General features: G+C 39.6%; 1 protein-coding gene across 1 annotated transcript in view; it reads left to right on the top strand.

The window, feature by feature from the left end:
- PCSK2 (proprotein convertase subtilisin/kexin type 2) overlaps window positions 1–17,652 on the top strand; it is a 115,628-nt gene extending 97,976 nt beyond the window's left edge. Inside the window, exons 9-12 of the mRNA XM_034432414.3 lie at window positions 6,437–6,652; window positions 8,717–8,817; window positions 10,385–10,612; window positions 16,980–17,652. Of these exons, the coding sequence (XP_034288305.1) occupies window positions 6,437–6,652; window positions 8,717–8,817; window positions 10,385–10,612; window positions 16,980–17,466 (1,032 nt within the window). The 3' untranslated portion in view covers window positions 17,467–17,652. The remainder of the gene's footprint in view (window positions 1–6,436; window positions 6,653–8,716; window positions 8,818–10,384; window positions 10,613–16,979) is intronic.
- The last annotated feature ends 5,910 nt before the right edge of the window (window positions 17,653–23,562 follow it).

Here is a 23,562-nt window from a genome sequence, read left to right as displayed (position 1 = left end):
ATATGTACCATGATTATAGAATGGATGTTAACAATTGCAAATTTTTATATTACCCTTCCAAAATCTCAACATTTCCTCAGTGGTTACCAGGATGGTTGAAACAAAGGAAGAAATTATGTCGAAGAAGATAGCCTATGTTTGGATATGTGTGTGAAGGAGGGGCTGTACTTTCATCCAAATAATTTTCTGTAGAAGAACTGATTGGAGAGGCTTCAGAAAAACTGATCTTGAAAGTGCACACAACTGTAACAAAGACCATGACGAAGATTTTAACTATAAGAAGTGGGAGTCAAGCTATTCTCCAAAGCGCCTGAGAGTAGGACAAGAAGCAATGGATGGAAACTAATGAAGAAGAGACGCAACCTAGAACTAAGGAGAAATTTCCTGACAATTAGAACAATTAATCAGTGGAACAACTTGTCTCTAGAAGTTGTGAATGCTCCAACACTGGAAGTTTTTAAGAAGAGATTGAATAACCATTTGTCTGAAGTGGTGTAGGGTTTCCTGCCTAAGCAGGGGGTTGGAGTAGAAGACCTCCAAGGTCCCTTCCAACTCTGTTATTCTATTCTATTAATGAAATATGAGTATTATGAGGTAGATGCTGAGAATGAAAACAGAATAGCAGGAACTGTCCAAGGGAGCACCTGTTTTTCTTTCCTACCTTCAAAGTGACATATCATGTCTGGGAAAGGAGTTCCATTGTTTGGGGTTCATTGTCAGAAGCGTAGAATCCCAAATAAATATCAGTGCAGAAGACATCCAATCTCCTGTCCCACACAAGATTTCAGAGAGAAACATGCCTCTCAGAGGTTCTTTACATGTTGTCGACTGCCTCTTCCTCTTCATGTAACAAACTCGATATTCTGTTGTCCAATGTTTTTTCCAGTCACACCAAGCTTTCCTCTTCTGCCTGGCTAGGCTAGAGTGAAGCATAAGGCTGGACCAATCCCACTTCTTGCCTTCGCAGGGCACAGGAAATATCTTAATCAAAACTTATCTGCTTCCTTTTTTCTTCACTATTAAGATGTAACTACAATGAAACCCTTCATTCTCCTTCAGTCATAATAAACTAAAGCAGTTGCTTCTACCAAGCTTGAGAAGTAGCTAGAAGATATTCCACATGTGACAGATAGCCCTTCATTCATTTTAACATTCTTTTTTTTTTAAAGTATGCAAATTATTTCACTTATATATTCATCATGTGATCAGGTTGTCATATTGGCTAAAAATTCCAGGAGATCTAATCCAGCCCTTCTAGAAGGCACCAGGTTAAGAAAAATTGATTGAATAAGGCTAATGTCCATGAAGAGGGGAAAATTCCATGGGCTTTAGAGAAGAAATAATGAAATAATTGCACTGGCAATCCTCTTTTAAAAGTCTTGCTGTTTATGAGCAGTTTAACAAGGCACCAAAAACTGGCATATTGGCTTCTCTTGTGTCTTCATGTATATGTCTAGCTTCATTACTGCTTGTTTCCAGTTTCTATTTGTCCTTCTAAAAATAGTTAACTAAGCTAATAACTATCTGCCCCCTGCCCTTAGCCAGTCCAATTTAAAGGAAGGCCTTTGGAGACTCGGTTCATTTATTTCAGTTGTGATCTGTTCCTTCTCCACTCATATGGGGGTAGTGCTGAGGGAACATTATATTGATTCAATAACTTAGCTCTGCCTAAGGGACATAGATTCTGCAAAGGTAGAAATGATTACCGGTACCTAAAAAGAAGCATTAAGAATTTATAATTTAATCATGGCACTGTAATTGGATTCTCTGGTGAAAAGAAAAGCATGGACATTTTTAAAATGAGAATCATTACTTTATTTCTTTTCTTTTGTTGCAAATGTTCAAAGTAACTTGATTTTTACTTCTAACTCTTGCAGTAAAAAAATTAATGGAAGGTTGAGGCAGAGGATATCATGGTTAAGAAACATGACGTCAGTGGGACTTATTTTTAAGATGTCATAATAGGACTGTGCTCTTTGTTGTTTATGGTACAAGAACCAGAGTTATTTTTCTGTATCTCTTTGCTGCCATCTGGTGACCATTCAGATGTTTTCAGATCAGATGTAGAATCTGTAAGTTATTTTCCATATCAGGAGGCCACTTAAAGTGCTTCTTTCTTCATTTATTTAATTACAATTTCTTAAAATCTCAGTTGTCTTGTTTATTAGGATTTGTTTTACTATCTAACTCTATACTGTGTTGTTTATTAAATACAACTCAGATATGTTTTTGTATGATCCAGAGCAGTGGGGGTTCCTCCCGGTTCGGCCCGGTTCCCCCGAGCCAGTAGCGGTGACGATATGACGTTACCGAACCGGTTCTGCCCCCCCCCCGTGTTATTCTTACCTTTTATTTGGCCCTACCCCCAATCTATTGCTGCCTCCTGAGTCCCAGCTGATCGGCTAGAAGGAAAAAAACTGTTTAAACTCTTGCCATGGGGCTTCAAAGGGCCACCCTACAGCTGATCAGTGGTAAAAGGAGTTTAGTGGTAGACCAGTGCCTCCAAAAACAAATGAGTAAACCGGTACAGCTCTGCAAGCAGTTAAAAGCCTGGTAGACCATTACCTCTGCTAAATCCTAAAGAATTGTCACATGACCATCAAGCCACGCCCACAAAATAAGCCACGCCCACAGAACCGGTAGTAAAGAAATTTAGAACCCACCCCTGATCCAGAGGTATTGATCCTACAACATGCTCTTAGATTCTATCCATGCCAATAAATTATATTAAGTATACTGCAATCTTCCACTCAGATTTCACCTTTATGTATTTCTGACTAATAATTATATTGATCAAATACTGACAACAAAACTTGGTAGAACAATTGTGAAAGCCTTGGAAAAAATATTCGGATACCAGAATGTGTCTATATCTACAAAGATATTGTGAAAGCCATGGTATTTCCTGTAACAGTCTATGGAAGCACAAATTGGATTTTAAAGAAGCAGATTAGGAAAAGTATTGATGGTTTTAAACGTTGGAGAAGACTTCTCAGAATACCATGGACAGCAAAGAAAACAAAGAAATGGATCAATGGAAAAATCAATCCAGAATGATAATTAGAGGAACAAATGACCAGCCTCACATTATTCTACTTCAGTCACACCATGTAAAGATCTATTTCTTTGGAAAAAGTTCTAATGCTGGGAAAAAGTGAAAGGAAAGAGAAGAAGGGTACAACAAATAGCATGGTGGAGGGACTACTGTAAGTTACAGTAGTAATGAGTGCACAGTTGGAAGACCTGAACAACAAGGTTAGGGACAGTTCATCATGGTGAACATCTATCTATGTGGTTGCTAATCTTTTCCCAACCTGTTCCTTCAGATCTTCCAGTGCTATACGCATTGCTGCTATAACAGAGTCCATCCTATTTGCTGCTGGTTGTCCTCTTGTTCCCTTTCTTTCCACATTTCCCAGCATTATAGATCTCTTCAGACAATTAAGTATTTGCATAATGTGTCCTAAATATGATAATTTGAGCCTGGTCATTTGTGTACCCAGCTCAGTAAATTATTCGGACAGGTTTCTGCCTGCTTGACAATCACACAGGATAGGCTCAAGTTGATTCTCTGCTGGGGTCATCTGATCTCAAAGATAGCTCAAAGAAGTTTTCTCTTTAGGATCGGGGGGGGGGAAAGGCATGCTGAGAGCAGAGTTATCAGTGCTGGATATCTCTAAAGTTCTCTATCTATCTATATCTCTAAAAGAGAGAGTAAGAGTGTGTGTGTGTGTGTGTGTGTGAGAGAGAGAGAGAGAGAGAGAGAGAGAGAGAGAGAGAGAGCAGTGCAGTTTGGCAGAGAGTGGAGGAGAGGGAACAAACCAGATAACAGTGTCAAATATACATGTAAGAACTTATGATTTATTTATTCTTTGGCAAAGCCTGTTTGACTATTAAAGGTGACAGGAAGGTGGAGGTTGACAGGAAGAAAGATTTGGCAACCCTTCTCCTTCTTCTGCTCTAATATTTTAAAAATGTATTCCACCATCCCTGTTTTATCTATGAATAAGGAAAATACGACTTCCCCACTGTATGTGGTCTCAACCTGAAGATCCTGCAATGAAGCAAACATTGAAAAAATAATAATAGAATAGAATAGAATAGAATAGAATAGAATAGAATAGAATAGAATAGAATAGAATAGAATAGAATAGAATAGAATAGAATAGAATAAACAGAGTTGGAAGGGACCTTGGAGGTCTTCTAGTCCAACCCCCTGCCTAGACAGGAAACCCTACACCACTTCAGACAAATGGTTATCCAACGTCTTCTTAAAAATTTCCAGTGTTGGAGCATTCACAACTTCTGCAGACAAGTTGTGTCACTTATTAATTGTTGTAAACTGTCACGAAATTTCTCCTTAGTTCTAGGTTGGTTCTCTCCAGGGGTGGGCTGCTGCCAGTTGTAACAACCAGTTCACCTGGAACCAAAGATGTGAGCGTGCCTTCTGTGCATGTGTGCGGCATCGAAAAACTGGTGATTATATAGGACGTGATAGCACCAGGTTGGGTGGGCAGGGCCAGCTCTGGTTGGAACTACCGGTTCCCCCGAACCGGTCCAAACCAGGGGCAACCAGTAGTGACTGGTTCTCTCCTTGATTAGTTTCCATCTATTTCAAGAAGTGTTCATACAGATAGTCCTCGACTTACAACCATTTCTTTAACGGCCATTCAAACTTACACTAGCATTATGAAAAGTGACTTATGGCCATTTTCACACTTCTGACCATTGCAGTATTCCCCAGGGTCATGAGATCAATATTCAGGCACTTGTCAACTGGCATGCATTTATGACAATTGCACTGTCCTGGGGTCATGTGAGCACATTTTGTAATTTTCCCATCCAGCTTCCAACAAGCAAAGTCAATGGGGCAAGCTAGATTCATTTAAACACTGCATTATTCCCTTAACCCCAGTGATTCACTTAACAACTGTGGCTAAAAGGTCATAAAATGGGGCAAAACTCACTTAACTGCCTTGTTTAGCAATGGAAATCTTGGGCTCCATTGTGGTCGTAGGTCCAGGACTACTTGTAGTCAGATTGCTGAATGGTTGAACAATAACAGCATAACCCTATGAAACTTTAAATGGTAGTAATTGTTTGTGTTCAGTGAGAGGCCAGAGACCTTTTTTTCCCATTCGGTTGATAGTACAGAGATGTAGCTGTACCACAAACCTATGTAAGTTGTAAACTAGCTTCTGTGATTGAACTATTAGTGTTCCAGCTGTCCACTACACCAGTGGTGGGCTGCCCCCGGTTCGCACTGGTTCTATAGAACCGGTAGTAAAACCGGTGAGAGGCTCTGCCCACTGACCCCAATGTCATGAAAACGCTTCTGCGCGCGCATGCGCGTGAAGCATGTGTGTGCGCACGGCCCCGCTGCAAACCGGTAGTAAAGGTAAGTAGAACCCACCCCTGCCCTACACCCCCCACACACTCACAAATTGGGTTCCTAAGGAAAAGGAGAATGATGCTGAAGGTTATCTGATTTCTCAAATAGTAAAATACAATCTGTCTGTCTCTCTGTCTCTCTGTATGTCTAGGAAGTAGATTGAATCTCAATAGCTTTAGAGAATTAAATTGTTTGCCCTTGTTTCTATGGTCCTGATCTAAATTGGATGTCACAGATCTGCTACCTGGATTGGGAAGAAAGCTCCCACTCGTATCAAGTATGTGTCAGAGCTTTTAAGATTTTAATTGTCCGTAGTTGTTAGAGAATCAAGTGGCCTGGGAAGTTAAGTGGACTTCTTTCCATTGTTATAAAGGGCAAGTCCTGTTCCTATTATTCCCTGCATTGATCTTCCTGGGCTGCCTTAGTTCACTGCTGTAAAAAAAATCTTTCAGCAGCTGAGTAAGTATATTGATAAATGGGAGTACAACAGATTGTGAAATTGGCTGAGAAAATCTTTAAACAGAAATGTAAACAATTCAGTAATTTATCACTTTGAGTAATTGAGTGTTTTACCTGTATCAGCAGAGCATTTCTATCCATTTGTTAATGTGCTTTACCCATACAAGTCTGCCCAGTTACTCTAGGGCTGAAGGTGGGAGGAAGACATTTATTATTTAAATTGCTCTGCCCTGCTCACCCTGGACTGTATGGAGGTATAATTGAGAGCTGGGGTGGATTTAGGATTCTTTATTCCTGATCCCCCCACACCACTTCACAACTAATACTTTTGCTAGAACTTCCACACACAGAGTTTTGTAGTCCTGAAAATCAAGAGCCATAAAAGCTCAGATCTGATGTCCGTACCAGGGAATGGGGTCGTATGGTGGGGCAACACTCCTGTGGCTTCTGCAACATTATCTCAAGAGACCAGAGGATTCCACATGAAACTACTTTTTCCCCACATTAATATCTCTATCATTAAAAAAAAAACCTATTTGACATATAATGACTAAAACTGTTTGCCTGGATTTACCTGTTCTACAGGGCCGTGGGGGCAAGGGAAGTATCTATGTCTGGGCTTCTGGAGATGGAGGAAGTTATGATGACTGTAACTGTGATGGCTACGCATCAAGCATGTGGACTATCTCCATCAATTCAGCTATTAACGATGGGCGGACAGCTTTATATGATGAAAGTTGTTCCTCAACTTTAGCTTCTACTTTTAGCAATGGGAGAAAGCGAAATCCTGAAGCTGGTGTGGTAGGTTGAACAATTACTTCTTTTTGTCCTTTGTATATTTTACTAATCAGTCTTCATTCAGCTGATACATAGAATAATGGCTTCCCTATAATTCCAATAATTTCCAATAATTTTTGGAAACTTAAGGAAACAGTATACAACACTAGATGAGAAAAATCCTATTTTACTGCTGTTTAATGAAAAAACTGAGAGGTTTGGCTGAAAGGAGATTTACTTTTGGAGATTCTCATTATTTAGTGAGAAGACAAACATGGAAAGGTCATGAATTCTGTATGAAAATCAAGCAAGCCAGCCTCCATTTCTCTACTCAACAGATATTTGGTGACATTTAGGTTATAATCTAAGGAATTATAACTTTAATATTGTTTTGAATAAAGGTTTTCAAGAATATATGTGTTTTTTTGTACTTCAACCTGCTTGAGAAAATGCATAAAGTTGGTATCGGATATCAATGTCAGTCTATATGCAAGTATATTTAGTAGGATAGTTCAGTTTTAAAATTAAGCAAAACTAGATGTGGAAATTAAAAATGTACAGAGTAAATTGTTAATTACACAGTTGCTATAACTTTAAAAAGCCTTTAACTGTAAACTTGGAAACCATCTGGCTGTAATGCATAGGGATAGTTGCCCACCATCTCAGGAAAAGGTACTTTAAGAAATTGCAAACAGATGGTCTCCTCACTGAATTTTCCAGCTTCACATTTAAGGATTTGCACGCAGGCCCTACTTTTGCATGCTCCAACTTCTTGCTATCAAATCTGAAGTGCTGCACAACCTAACAGCTGTATGTTGTTGAAAAAAAAAACTTGTTGTTGTCGTGACCCCATGGACAACATTCCCCCCAGGCCTTCCTGTCTTCTACCATCCTCTGGAGTCCATTTAAGCTCACGCCTACTGCTTCAGTGACTCCATCCAGCCACCGTATTCTCTGTCGTCCCCTTCTTATTTAGCCCTCAATCTTTCCCAGCATTAGGCTCTTCTCCAGTGAGTCCTTCCTTGAAAAAAAAAAAAAACTACAGAAGAAAAAGTCTTCATAGAAGTCGGTCTTCAATTCTATCTGTAACAGACAATGTCAAGGTTGGGTTGACTGATAAGGATATAGAAACAATATTGCTGATTTCATGATTATCACAAGATTGGTTTACCCTAAGAAACTAACCCCAAAAGATACCTAATATATCACCCTGTAGTGACTACATAATCAAAACAAACAAATGTACCACATGATGAACAATATGAGGATCACTTATTCCTGAGTAGTCTATTTGTGTCCTCTACCATCACAAAAATTCAACCCTACTCCATTCTGGTGGCATCAGTTTTTGAATAACACCAGGTGCTGCCCTTCAGATGATGGGAATAAGTTGTGGGCCCCAACCCTGAGAAAAGTATCCAGTTCTAATCCACATTTAAAAATCCTTGATGTTATAATGTGGTGAATGTTATCCATAATTCCCATGAATGGAACTCATTCACAGGAAGTTGCCATTAAAAGCAAGTTGGAAAACATGATATATGGCCAATCCTCCCTTATCCAGATTTATCCTAAAATATATTCTAGAGTAGAGGTTTCCTGTCTCCTAAAGTATGCTCTAGAGCAGGGATATCCAAACTTGAAAACTTTAAAATTTATGGACTTCAAATCCCAGAATTCTCCAGCCAACATCAAATTCTGGGAGTTGAAGTTCACAGGTCTTAAAGTTGCCAAGTTGGACATTCTTGCTCTAGAGTAATGTTTCTCCATCTTGGCAGCTTTATGATGTGTGGACTTCCCAGAATTTCCATGCTGGCTGAGGAATTCTGGGAGTTGAAGTCCACACATCTAAAAATTGCCAAAGTTGAGTGGGAAATCTTGGAGGATGGCATGGAGACAAGAAGCTACAGAAGGCAAGAAGTAATGCTTACATTCTACAAGCAAGAAACTACCAGTAAGAACACAAAAGAAAATGAACCCTCCTTAGGAAGAAGTGATTGTTCTGTTTAATATCTCTTTTTATCTCTTTATACACCTTGAAGACTCAAGTATCATTTATCTAATTAAGCTTGTTGTACTTTGTTGCAGGCTACAACAGATCTATATGGCAACTGTACATTACGCCACTCAGGAACATCTGCAGCTGCCCCAGAGGCTGCAGGAGTGTTTGCTCTGGCCCTGGAAGCAAAGTAGGTGAAAGCAGCCATCAGTTATTTTGTTATAAATGCAAATTACTCGATGGCTTGGAATGCAATTTTAAGCATCTATGAACTGAACATCAATTGCTATCTAAAGCAGGCTGCACATGAAAGCCAGTTTGATGTTTTTTAGAAAATGTGCAAGGAGGGAAATGATATTTTTTTAAAAATTCAAAAGGATTTAAAGCCATGCAGGTGGCTTCTGTATTACTTGATCTTCCTATATTGACAGAAGAACTTGAAACCACTTTTGATGCAATCAGCTCCATCATGACCTCTTTATCTCCCGCACATATTCTCGAAACTCATCAAGAGGGCTTAATTCTTTGGAATGCAGTTAGGTTAACTTTAGAGAAGGTACATGGAAGATGGCACTTATTCTTGAAGAGGTATTGATTTCTCTAATGCATTTTTAACCCATGGTCTCTTAAAGATCTGTCTCCTCCTATTCAAACCCGCCAGGGCTTAGTTATTTCCACTCTGATTGTTTTTAGTTGTGCATATTTTTTTAATACACAGTATTGCTTTCTATAGTCTTCTAAGCACACTTATTGAATATGTAGGAAACTGTGCCTCTGGATGAGGTCTGAAAATCAGCTGCCAAAGTATTCTAAGAATAGGGTATTTTTCAAATCTACTACAGTCTCTCTCTCTCTCTCCCTCTCTCATATCTACCTTTTTATCTGTCATCTATCTAATCTATCTTCTATCATGTGTCTATCTACACTATATATCTGTATATATGTCTATTTAAAACTTCTATTTCCTCTTCATTGTAATCTGCTGGGGTGTGTGTGTCAAAATCTGCAAGATTATGTCACAAACCAAGACCTGTCATGCATTTATATAACATACACATCAGTGGTGAAATCCAATTTTTTTTACTACCAGTTCTGTGGGTGTGGCTTAGTGGGCGTGGTGTGGCTTGGTGGGCATGGTTTGGGGGGCATGGCAGGGGAAGGATACTGCAAAATCCCCATTCCCTCCTCACTCCTGGGGGAAGGATATTGCAAAATCTCCATTCCCACCCCCCTCTGAGGCCAGCCAGAGGTATTTGCCAGTTCGTTGAACTATTCAAAATTTCCATTACTGGTCTCTGAACTACTCAAAATTTCTGCTACCTGTTCTCAGGAACCTGTCAGAACCTGCTGGATTTCACCCCGATACATATACAAAAGGGGCGGGACTTAAATAATGACATCACACTCATTTTGTGAATTTTCTCTCCCCCCCCAATCTCTGCTTAGATAGTACTTAGATAGTACACTTAGAAGCACCTGCTTAGATAGTTCTACTATTATTTATCCATAGATCCATGCATTTTTAAAAGTATTGTTTTTATCAGGACTGTTGCCCATACAAAGGGCAAGAAATTATGTAAATGGAAGAGTTTGCCCTCTCCTTTTGATGATTCGTTGAGCCTTAAGAATGAATCCTTGCTATTTTTAAAAGTCTTGCTTATATACAGATAACAACTGTCTGAGATACACAGTACAATGGTCTTTGCCAAAGTAGATTTTCTAAAGATGTCAGATTTCTCTGTTTTGCTTTCTGGCAGTGTGGATCTGACCTGGAGGGACCTGCAACATTTGACTGTGCTCACATCCAAAAGGAACCAGCTTCACGATGAAGTTCACAAGTGGAGAAGAAACGGAGTTGGCCTTGAATTCAACCACTTGTTTGGCTACGGGGTCCTAGATGCTGGGGCAATGGTTACAATGGCTAAAGACTGGAAGACTGTTCCAGAGAGATTTCACTGTGTGGGTGGATCAGTCCAAGAGCCTCAGTAAGTAACAATAAACATAAGTGTCTTAGAACTTTGCATAGCTCTTTTGCTGTGCTTTCATTTCATCCTGTAGCTGGGAAAACATTGCATTGGCATAAATTGCATTGTCATTGGCCGTCATACACATCAGGAATGGGGTTATGCTGTGCTGCTATCCACATTCTTTGAGGGCAGTGTTTGGTGGTTTTCCCTGGATGAAATTTAAATATTAACTGCTGGGAAAAAAAAACTAAGAGTGATTATATTACAGAATGTGTTCTGGTGTGGTATTTCAACCCATCCCTCCCTTTCTTCCCCCCTCAAAGGACCAATTACCTGTCAGCCCATTGGCAGCAAAAATTACAGTTTTCTTAGTTCTAGTGAAGTGGCTGACTGAATTTGCATAGTTGAAATACAGTTGCTGAATGAACTCTTTAAACCAGAGGTCAAGAGAGGTGTTCTGTATAAGAGAGAAAACTATCAGCTATGGCGTAACCTCAGACTGACATATTTTTTCCAAAATAATTATTGACCTGGTAGACTATCAACCCATTAGCTATTAAAATGCAACATCAAGATTTGTGCAGTTGAGACTGAGGACTGTGGTTGAAAAGCTGCCGTTTGAAATGTTACTGAATAGATGTTTGTGTCAAATCACAGCATACACACCGCATAGTTACTAAGCTATGTTCTTCAAAAGGTGTCTCTTTGGGGGTGATCTTTCAAGTCATTTTCTGACTTCCAAACTAGTCCTTGCATTTTTCATGGCAAGGTTTTCCAGAAGTGGTTTACCACTGACGACTGAGAGAGAGTGATTGGCCAGGATTGGCCAAGGTTCACCCAGCTGGCTTTGTGCCTGAGGTGGGCCTAGAACTCCTAGTCTGCCAATTTCTAGCCTGATGCCTTATCCACTGCACCAAACTGACTCTTCAAAGGTAGGGAAGGGAACAGTGGTGGTATTCAAATAATTTAACAACCGGTACTCTGCCCTAATGACCGGCTGGGTGGGCGTGGCCATGATGGAATTGGCCAGGGTGTGTGACAGGCAGCACTTGGGCCCCCTGGGAGAAAAAATGGAATGTGGGGGGACCCGCACCCCCCCTGCACCCCATTTTGGGCCTAGTAGGCCTCTCTACAGCCTCCTGGGAGCAAAAATTGACTGCAGGGAGGGCAGCGCGCACCCACCCACTCCCTGTGCCCCATTTTGGGGCTAGTAGGCCTACCTGCATTTACCTGGGAGCCAAAATAGGATGCATGGGGACTCCTGGAAGGGGTGAGGCAGGGAGGGGCGGGGCCACCCAGCAATTCAACTACCGGTTTGCCCGAACCAGCCGAAACCGGCTGAATCCCACCACTGGAAGGGAAAATATATATGTTGAAGCCATACCTGTGACAAGTTACATTTTGTGACAGATTGAGCCTTTTAAAACAAGATTCCATTCAGAGAAGATGGGAGGAGTTCAGCTCAGCAGGTGCCAGGCTGTTAGAAGCACAAGAATCAAGTCCTTCAATTGCATGCGTTAGGCTAAAGGGGGACTAATCAATTTCAGGTTTCCATTGTCTAGGTCCATCAGTCAGCTGATCTCTTTTAAAAAGAAAGAAAGGAAGGAAGGAAGGAACTGTCTGCAGTAGTCAATTTCTTGTCTGATTTGCAGCCAAACCAGCACTGCAGGATTGGTGCCATATTGAAAAGAATAGGACAGGTTTATAGCAGACCTGTCAAGCTATAACCAAGCCAATCATAGCCCTCAATTGTGTCATTTAAGTCTCCTTCTCCATGTGCCATGGATTGTCTGGATGAGAGGTCTTTCATTTTCCCTGGAAAAAATTCATTAATTTCATGGCAAAAACCCTTTGGCCCAGCTTCAGTTTGCCTCAGCTGTGGGCTGCCTATAAGAGGAAGGTTTTCTGGCATGATCATGTCTTAAGAATCAGTGAGTGGAACATTTTTTTTTACCACAGTAAACATCTGTATTGATGAGTCCTTAATCCAATTTAAATTTACAAAACTGTTGCCTCACTTCAATGGATTAGTTATCCTTCACTAACTTTCCACATGTAAGGAATCAAGAACAGGGTTATTCAATATGATTCAGATTATCCACTCTTATTTAGAGGGAGAAAATTGGGAGTAGTAAACCCAGCTTGGCAATTACATGGCATTTTCCTTCTGATATAAAGCCAATGTGATAGGCTGAATCAAAAATGGTCAGGAAATGCCTTCTGGAAAAGAGCTTAGTGCTCCATACCTCACCTGTAACAGCAGAAAATAGATTTCATGAAAAGTTACCAGATAGGAATTCTCAAAGCACTATATCAAGCAGCTTTCTATGTGTATTTCAATATGCAAGACCCACGAGTAATAAAAAGGCCATGCTTAACTCTATCAGGGAACACCAATTATTACTTGGCTTGTCTTCATTTATAAATAGTAAATGAGACCTCCTTTCATAGGGGTTGTTCCTCTATCCTGGTCCTGTTAGACCTCTCAGCGGCTTTTGATACCATCGACCATGGTATCATGTTGCACCAGTTGAAGGGGCTGGGGATGGGGGGCACCGTCCTGTGGTGATTTCCTCCTACCTCTCTGACCGGTCGCAATCCATGTTGACAGGGGGGCAGCGGTCGACCCCGAGGCACCTTGTTTGTAGGGTGCCACAAGGGTCGGTCCTCTCGCCCCTTCTGTTCAACATTTATGTAAAGCCGCTGGGCGAGATCATCCGTGGCCTTGGGGTGGAGTTCCATCAGTACGCTGACGACACTCAGCTGTACATCTCCACCCCAGGCCACCCCAACGATGCCCTTGAAGTGATGTCCCAGTGCCTGGAGGCTGTGCGGGCCCGGATGGGGAGAAACAGGCTCCGACTCAACCCTTCCAAGACCGAGTGGCTGTGGCTTCCGGCGTCCCGATATAGCCAGCTGGTGCCATCGCTGGATATTGGGGGCGAATCACTGGCCCCCACGGAGAGGGCTCGCAACTTAGGCGTCCTCCTGGACGCACAGCTGTCTTTAGAAGAGCATATGACGGCCGTGGCCAGGGGGGCTTTTTATCAGGTTCGCCTGATACGCCAGTTGCGCCCCTTTCTGGATCGGGACTCCCTACGCACGGTCACTCAAGCACTCGTCACTTCCCGCCTGGACTACTGCAATGCTCTCTACATGGGGCTCCCCTTGGGGTGCACCCGGAGGCTGCAGTTGGTCCAGAACGCGGCCGCACGGGGGATTATGGGAGCGATGGGGCGCTCACATATAACACCTCTCCTGCGCAAGCTGCACTGGCTTCCTGTGGTCTTCCGGGTGCGCTTCAAGGTGTTGGTGACCACCTTTAAAGTGCTCCATGGCTTAGGGCCGGGGTATTTGCGAGACTGCCTTCTGCCACCGATAGCCTCCCACCGACCGGTTCATTCGCACAGAGAGGGCCTCCTCAGGATGCCGTCGGCCAGGCAGTGCCGGCTGGCGACCCCCAGGGGGAGAGCCTTCCCTGTGGCAGCGCCTGCCCTCTGGAATGACCTGCCCCCTGAGATACACACAATATCAGACCTCCGGACTTTTCGTCGGGCCCTGAAGACACACTTGTTCCATCTAGCTGGGCTGGCTTGATCCCATCCTCTTAGTTTTTAATCAAATTTCGGTTTTAATTGGGTTGTTTTAAATTCGGGCCAATATTATTTAATTGTTTTTTTAAATGTTTTTAAATTTTATATGCTATGTTTTATCCTGGCTGTACACCGCCCTGAATCCCGCAGGAGAAGGGCGGTATAGAAATATAATAAAATAAATAAAAAATAAATAAATAAAAAACTCAGAAAATAGTTCTCACCCGAAAACTGATGATAAAAATTAGGAAAGCTGTAGTCCTTGCGTTGTATTAGTTGGAATATAGCAGAACCTTACTGTCCTTTCCAATAGATCTTCTTTTGAATTGGACCATAATCTATGATGCTTTCCCTGGTCTTTTTCTTGATGTTGGTAAAAACAAAAGCAGCAACAAATGAGCATTGTTTCTGTCAATAAACAATTCCTTTCTAGTGACTAGGACACTGAAAGCACAGTATTATAGTCATCTCTGAAAGTCAGTTTTTCAGGATGTTTTTATAGTCAAGTATCCCTGGAAGCAACAATATTGTGCTTGTGAGACTATTCCTTCAAGGTAGGCCAGCTCAAGAAAAAGATAAGACACCACAAAGATTACAGGAATTCTATTTTATTGTGACACCTATAGAACATTAAAAGCTTGACAGGTTCTTTCTATTCCATTTTATACCAAATAAAATCAAGGCAGGGTTGTTTTGAGTTTCTTTCTCAAACCTTCTACTTTCCTAGGATTGAATTATTAATTTCCTTCTTTAAGAGCTCATCCATTCTTTCATCAAGGAATTTCCATATTATTTTACATTCCTACATGATCTGAAGATTGTATATCTCAAGGGTTCCTTATTTAGAGGGAGAAAGTTGGGCACATACTGAAGCATTCACTTTGCTTTCTAAATTGGATAAGAAACATAATATTCAAGCCATCAGGACCGGAAGTTCTTAGTCCAATATCAGGAACTTTAATGACAGTCTTTGTTTTCATATGCAACAAGTTGTCTATGACTAGTGTTCAAATTAAACCAACAACTGAGCATGGTCCATAATATTCCAGTTTGTACAAATTCATTAAATTTGTATCTGATTATACAAATATATTGATGATTCCAGGTTACTTTTGGGACTCTGCATATGTAATCTGAATGCTGTTTCATTGACGCATTAAATATTTTGTTTGCCGTATGTTCTCAAGTCTTCAGTTTAATGCTAGGCAGTCCAATTATTTTCTGATTTGATTCCATATGAAGACAATGAAAGAATCAAATAATTAACTGTGGCAATTTATTAATTTACCATTCTATATATTTTATAGGAATTTACACATTACTGATGTAAAAGTTTAATAAGGATTATAGAACATATTGGTTAGGTTTTATCTGGACAAATTTAAATATAATAGTTTAGTGCCACATATTTACTGACGGCAATGACGAGAAATGCTGGAAGTTGTAGTTCAGCTATATGGAAAGAAAGGGAAAGGGAAGGGAAGGGAAGGGAAGGGAAGGGAAGGGAAGGGAAGGGAAGGAAAGGAAAGGAAAGGAAAGGAAAGGAAAGGAAAGGAAAGGAAAGGAAAGGAAAGGAAAGGAAAGGAAAGGAAAGGAAAGGAAAGGAAAGGAAAGGAAAGGAATGGAATTGTTGTATTATTGTAAGCAGGGGTTGAAAGTAAGATTATGCTTCATCCAATTTGGAGAAAAACAAAAATGAGTACCCATTGAGAGATGGCTGGCATGTGAGTTTCTATGGTTGAGATATGTTCATTTACTTAATGGCCATTATTGGTTCAGCCAATACTTTGTTAAAGATAGTGACTGCCAACCAACAGAGGACATAGAATCCTGGCAGCCAAAATTAGATGCCCATAGGAAAGTATAGATTCTGAAGAGGAGGGAATGTGGTATGTTCTGTTATGAAACAGAACAAAGTTTGCTTATCCATTTTACTAAACCTTCCTTATAAAATTAATCTGTTTTTATATTTCCATATTTCTAACCAGTTTCTGTTGGTTATTATGAGATCAATATTAATGTGATGAATATTATTGTAAATATTATGATTATTATTTCTCAAAATTATTTCTATGCAGACAACGCACTATTTATTTAGAAATGGAATTGTTTATATTTAATAAAACTTTTTTTTAAAAAAAGAACAAAGATGAAGGGTTTGTTCTGAAACCTCTGAAGGGTTTAAGATGGCTCAGGTAGAAAATAGCATATTTGAGTCACAGCTGGAAAATATAGGCACAGGATGCATTTGTATTGGGCTGGGAGTAAGAATAAGAAGACAATATCCACTCTTGCATTCAGTGATGTAACTATATTGGTAATGAGCCAAGCAGGAAATTTGAATCTGCCCAAGATGCTCTTTGTAGAAATGCTGATTAAATAATAAATAGAATACTATAAACAAGTTATGATCTAAAAGGGAAGCACACAATTTAATGATCTCATAAAGCCCCCAAAACGTGATTTTTTTCAGTTGGCTTGGAGACCACAAATGGAGACAGAGCCAGTCAAGTGGCTGATTTGATTGTGTTGTTGATGCCAACAGGGATGGGGGTGGTTTTTGTTCTGAGTTTTATTATATGAGTTGTTTTTTTAATGTTGTAAGCCACCAAGGAGTCACCTATGTGTGAGTTTGGACAGCTACATAAATTTGTATGTAAAAATAAATCACCTATTAATTATCTTGATTCAGTCTTTTTATATTTTCATTCCAAGTCTTAATCTGCACTTTTGGATTGATGGGTACTAAGGAAAACATGGTATTCAGCATTGCTTTTCTTTGCAAATCCTAGGAAAATACCATCTGGTGGCAAGCTGGTTCTGACACTTTCAACAGATGCCTGCGAGGGAAAAGAGAACTTTGTCCGTTACCTTGAACATGTTCAAGCAGTTATCACAGTAAACTCTACGAGAAGAGGGGATTTGAATATCAACATGACTTCACCAATGGGGACAAAATCCATCTTGCTGAGTCGGCGGCCAAGGGATGATGATTCCAAAGTGGGCTTTGACAAGTGGCCTTTCATGACTACACATTCTTGGGGAGAAGACCCCAGAGGTACTTGGGTTCTCGAAGTTGGGTTTGTTGGGATCTTCCCCCAAAAGGGAGTCCTGAAAGAATGGACATTAATGCTACATGGAACTCAAAGTGCACCCTACATAGACCAAATAGTGAAAGATTACCAGTCTAAACTGGCCATGTCCAAGAAGGAGGAGTTGGAAGAAGAATTAGATGAAGCAGTAGAGAGAAGTCTCAAAAGTATATTAAACAGGAATTAGCACTACTTTGCATGTCAAATGGCTAGATTTCCTCTTTGTCCTTTCCTGTATGTTCCCATTAGGCATATAACATTCATAGTCTCTCGATCACTATCCAACCTTTTCATTCTACAATGGTGCATTGTCTAATTTAACTACCGTGGAAATTTCTGAATTCTGAGCCACAAATATATGATTACAAACCAATTACTTTGCAAGAGTGTATGGCTATAACTATTTTCATTTGAAGACAAATTATTTCGGGATTGGGGTATTTTATTTTGTTTTGCTTCATTTGACCTTATGCATCATGAAACAACCAGCTGGCAAAGTTGTGGCCATATTTCTTTATATATATTTTTATAGCAGATACATAATTTACAATTTTATTTTAAATTTTGGAAGAGGGCTTGCTGATGTAGACTTGCTGAAATATTTCCAGTTATTAAAAAGGGGGAATAAATATCAAAATTTGGGGTACTAAATTATATTTTATTTATGTTTCCATGAATTGCTTTGAAATTAAACAAAAGCAGCTGCGAAATCTTGCGTCATTCTCCTGCTGAAAATTTTCCTCATTGCTGGCTGCTATTGGCCTTTGAAAAGGCTATATTCACTAACCAATATCTTCACCAGCATTTAGCAGTAAGAGAGAGATTTTTTTTTTTTGCAGGAAACTGGTGCAACTGTTTATTTTATTTATTTATTTATTAAATTTGTTCACTGCCACATGGCAACGAAGGTTTATGTAGTTTTTTTCCTTAAAAAAAACCCCACTCTTTTCCCCAAAACTCAACAAAACTTTAAGCACCGTTAAAAAAAAAAAAAAGTCTAAAATACAGTTTGGTCCTAAGATCAGTTCAAGCACATTCCCAAAGCCAATAAAATAAGAATCATAGCTTGTCAATAATTATAGAATACTGACTCTGTTATGCATTATCACAAACTACAAACCTATAGTATCCTTGAACTAAGCCCATTGAATTCAGTGGGAGTTAATTTTGGTTATATAAGAAGGAAATTGCCCTGAAATAAATAGATGAAATTTATGGGCAAGCTAGTTTTCTTTTCTAACTCCCTCATGTGAACAGATGTAATACAGAGGTGGGTTTCAGCAGGTTCTGACCAGTTCTGGAGAACCGGTAGCAGAAATTTTGAGTAGGTCGGAGAACCGGTAGTAAAAATTCTGACTGGCCCCACCCCCATCTATTCTCTGCCTCCCGAGTCCCAGCTGATCGGGAGGAAATGGGGATTTTGCAGTAACCTTCCCCTGGATTGGGGAGGGAATGGAGATTTTACAGTATCCTTCCCCTGCCATGCCCACCAAGCCATGCCATGCCCAGCAAGCCACACCCACAGAACCGGTAGTAAAAAAATTTGAAACCCACCACTGATGTAATATTAAAAAATGGATCAAGCAAGCTAATCCTTGATCCCAGTTTGCCAAATCATGAATTAGGAAAACAGTGCAGTGACAGTGATAGTGACTATGGTGGGATTCCACTAGTGATATGAAGCATCTTCTAGTGACCTATTCCTACCTATGAAGCAAAATATAGCCTCTCCTTATTATTGTTATTTCAGCACAATAATAGTTGGATAACACTAAAAGGTGTTCTATGTGTCTTTGAGGATCCAACCTTTCTCTTTTCAAAGGCAAAGAATGATTATTTGATTGGAGAGAGAAATAAGCATTTTTACCAATGCCTCATGCCCATTTCTTATCTCTTCTCATCTTTGTCACCTAAAAGAACTTTGACCTTAAACACCAACCTTCTGTTTATGATCATGAAAGTTGCCCTGGTGGATTCCACAGGAATGAGACCCATTTTACATCAAGCACATGAAATGGACAGGCATAGTAACCTGCCTGGCAAAATTATTGACCCAAAATCCTGTGGAGAAAATACTCACAAAACAATTAATGATCATCTTTCTCCTCACTAATATTCTCATAGTGAGGAGAAATGATGGGAAGGACTGCTTAATTTTAATTTAATTTAATTTATTTATTTTTTTGCAAAATTTGGGGAAGTAGGGGGAACGAAGCTCTTCTGTTCCATAGAAATTCCAGATTGCAGAAATCAGAATAGTGTCTGAAATTCAGCGTAAAGAGAGTTTAATGCCAAGGAGGTAGCGTTAGCTATTCCTTGCCTGCATTCAGATTGAATTATAATGTCCCTGGACACTTCTTAGAATCTTCATTCAGTACAGATATTAAAAGAGATTGGATGGGGAAAAATTTCTTATGTGAGAATTTGGACTGTGTGAAATGAAAGCAGAAGCAAGCACAATTTGGTGCTCACATTAATGGCTTCAAAACTCAGCAAGTAATGTTGTTTTACCCTTTCCTTGATGCTTTCATACTGGGCTTTGGATTCTTAGCAGCTTTCCAATTTTTTGCTTCTGCTAGTGCTCTGCATGCAAATAATGACTCTAATGAAATGTGGAATAATTAGTGTCTAATTCTCAATGCAAAATGCATTAGGGCACACATAATTTGTGCAATGTTTCATACAAATTTATGGGCTGCAATAATGTTTGATCTGTCTCTCACACTTCTTTGTGTTTCTCCAGTCTATCTTTTTAATGTGTGGTATTTGCAAAGATAAAACCTCAAGCATTTCTGTTACAAACCTGGCTATTCGGAAGTGGGTTTTGGAAATTTATAAATCAAAGACATGGATTAATGAAGCCTTAGAACCAAAATAGTCTGGAGATATATATGTAGATCTATCCCTTGATCTCCCAGATACAGGAATCAGTGAAAAATAAGAACACCAATACTTGAGATTAAAAACCATCATAAATCCAATCATTCAAAAAAGAAAAAGGGAATAAAAGCCATACAATTTAAAAGCGGAATATAATAAGTAATAATACAGAACTAAAATGGTTAGTGGTACAAAAATAAAGCAAGCAGTGAACCAATCTCATTTCTTTTTAGAATGAGTTCAGCAACTAGAGTTTTGCAACTAAAAGACCTTTCTTTTTCTACTCACTGATTAGCGTCTCAGGTGGACCAAAAAAACTCAGTTTGTAGATCAAAGCCAGCACCTTAATGTAACAAGTCCTACAAAAGCTCTCCAATATATACAATAGGTGTAGAAGCCACATTTTTATTTTACCAACTCAAGTTCAAAAACATTTCATCGGCAATTTTCTGTTGAGTATGTAATAATAATCTCAAAAAAGGAACAAGAGCATGAAACGGCCTGATGTCCATTCTTCAAAGAAAATAACCACTGGTTTATTGCTAAAACTGGGCACAGATTGTCCTGGCCCTTTTGTCTCTTGATTCTGCAAGAACAACTCGGGACCCCCAGGTTTAAGTACTTTATATTTTTGAAATAATGTCAATCCATAAAATATTGTATTCTCAATTCCAGATCAGTATATTGGTTGACCAATATCTCTGACTTTCCATCCTCCAGCAACATTTATTGTAGGATCTTCATGGAATCCTAAAGAGAATTTAGCTATTACTTATTACATGTCTCTGGTACAATTCCAACTTTTTAAAATTAGGATAATTATGAGGGACATTACTTAAAATTTAGTTTGAAAATTGAAGACTTTGGCTACACAAAGTTGAGCTCTTCAAGGGTTAACTCATAATGGATACTTAAATATTTCTCAACAACTCCATACAACCTGAAAGTGTGTAATTTTGTCAGGGACAAGATCACATGGCACCATTATTTCATTTGTTTTGTATTAAATCATTCCTTGCTTAACTACACCAACTGTATCATTCCATCACCTTTTATCTTTCTGCCTTTCGTCTCAGAAGGCCAGTGGGATCCTTCTGGAGGAAAAACTATTGTTTCTTCAAGAAAAGCAATGTTATATAAAGCCCTGAATAGAACGGTAAAAAGTATAAGACAAACAAATTAGAATAAATTGGGTTTATGGCAACTAATACCCAATACTTCTTTTGTACAGAGATGAGATAGAGAAATAAAAGTGATAGAGACAGAAACAACTGATACTGCAGAACTTCTTTGATTTAGCCTCTGAAATCTCAAGAAGAATTTCAAATTTCAGCTCTGAGAAAGCTTCTGCTGTTCGACACGTCCTTTCAGTCCCTATCTTCCATCTTAACTTAACATTGTGCTACACTGACAAAATCCACTGCCAATGTAATTTTCCTTTATTTCCTGCTTACCGTATTTTTCGGAGTATAAGACGCACCAGAGTAAAAGATGCACCTTAGTTTTTGGGGAGGAAAATTAAAAAAAAAAAGCTGATTGGCAGGTGGATTGGCCTCCCTGAATACCCCCAATCAGCTCATTCACCAGAGGTGAATTTTAGTAATAGGTTCCTTGTTTATTAGCTCTGTGCCTTGCTTTTTTTTTTTTTTTGCTTTTTTTTCTGCCTCTGAATCTTCTGAAACTCCATTTCAGAAAAAACTTTTTTTTCCTGCCTCTGAAAGCCTCCAAAACAGAGCTTCAGAAAAAAAGCCTCTGAAGCTCTGTTTGGGGGCTTCTTTTCTGAAGTTTCTTTTCTGATGCTTTTTTCAGCCTCTGAAACCTCTGATTGAGAAGCTGGGCGGGGCTACATTTGGAGTGTAAGATGCACCCAGATTTTCACCTCTTTTTTTGGGGGGGAAAGGGGCGTCTTATACTCCGGGTCTTTCTCTGTGCCCTGAAAACTTTTCTTTTCCATCAAGAAGGGCTGGCATGACCCCCCCCTTTTTTTAGTTTTTTAGCTTTTAATCTGTCAATGGGTTTTAATTCAGATTGTTTTAAATTTGGGCCAAAGTATGTAATTCTTTTAATAATTTTAAATTTTGTATTGGTATGTGTTTTAGTTTTGGCTGTGCACCGACCTGAGTGTACTAGGAGAAGGGCGGTATACAAATTGAATAAACTGAATTAAATTGAATTGAAAAATACAGTAATTTGAAAAAATAGGAGTGTTTACTCTTAAATAACTCTTGGGATTATACTTCAAGGGTTATATTTTCTGCCTATGAATGACTGATGAATGACTGATCTATCTGATTATTTCCAATATCAAATCATACTTACAGCATCACCCTTTATTTGCTCCCTTCGCCTTTCCTTGTGGAGTTTTATTTATTTACAAGACAAACAATTTATTCTAATTTGTTTGCCTTATACTTTTTACCTTGCAGGTTCATGCAGGTACCAGGTTGCCTCTCTCTGAAGTGGAAAATGTTGAGCTGGCTCAAAACGGTGCATGTAAACTTTCCAAAGTGTCTTCCTAATCAGACCTAGAAAATCTGCTGAATTTCAACAAGTAATCCAGAGTAGAGGGGATTTATCAGGGGTGAAATCCAGTAGGTTCTGACAGGTTCTGGAGAACCGGTAGCGGAAATTTTGAACAGTTCAGAGAACAGGCAAATACCACCTCTGGCTGGCCCCAGAGTGGGGTGGGAATAGAGATTTTGCAATATCCTTCCTCCAGGAGTGGGGAGGGAATGAGAATTTTGCAGTCTCCTTCCCCTGGAGTGGGGTGGGGATGAAGATTTTGCAGCGTCCTTCCCCTGCCACACCCACCAAGCCATACCATGCCCACAGAACCGGTAGTAAAAAAATTTGGATTTCACCACTGGGATTTATGTTATATACAGTATACAACTATTATAGCACAACTCACAGCCCTTTACATCTATTTATTCTAGTTCATTGCAGGAGCCTTCTCGGTAAGATGTTAATTATTAGTTTCTTACAAAACAGAAGATAAAACTAAAGTTAAAGTGCTTGCCAGATGGCTGACTAGACACAGGGGGCAAATTAATGGGCAGATGATAAAGCAAGTGGATCTTCTACTGGAATATCTGGAAGTGATTTTCATGCCCCAAGATCATGGCATGCTCAGCTGTCATATGTAGGGAATAATGCTCAAAATGCTTCCCTTGCCATCTTGAGATTTTATTGCAGGGCCAGGGGCTCTGTGTCTATATCCCTTTGGTGTTAACAGTTCCTAATGCCAAAGTTTTATGAACCGTGGAGTATAGAGTGCAGACTCATGAGTATCTCGACTTTCCCTACGGGAAGCCACAGGTTATCCAAAATAATTAGGGATTTTTGCTGCTCCAAAACATGACTTTTGGCTTGGAAGCAGAAAAGACACATTTTGTTATTTGAT

Source organism: Pantherophis guttatus, chromosome 1 (genome assembly GCF_059756535.1).
Source record: "Pantherophis guttatus breed Tessera chromosome 1, ASM5975653v1, whole genome shotgun sequence".
NCBI classification, from domain to species: Eukaryota; Metazoa; Chordata; class Lepidosauria; order Squamata; family Colubridae; genus Pantherophis; species Pantherophis guttatus.
Note: the sequence above shows the minus strand (reverse complement) of the source record. Positions and strands in the feature narration are given on the sequence as shown.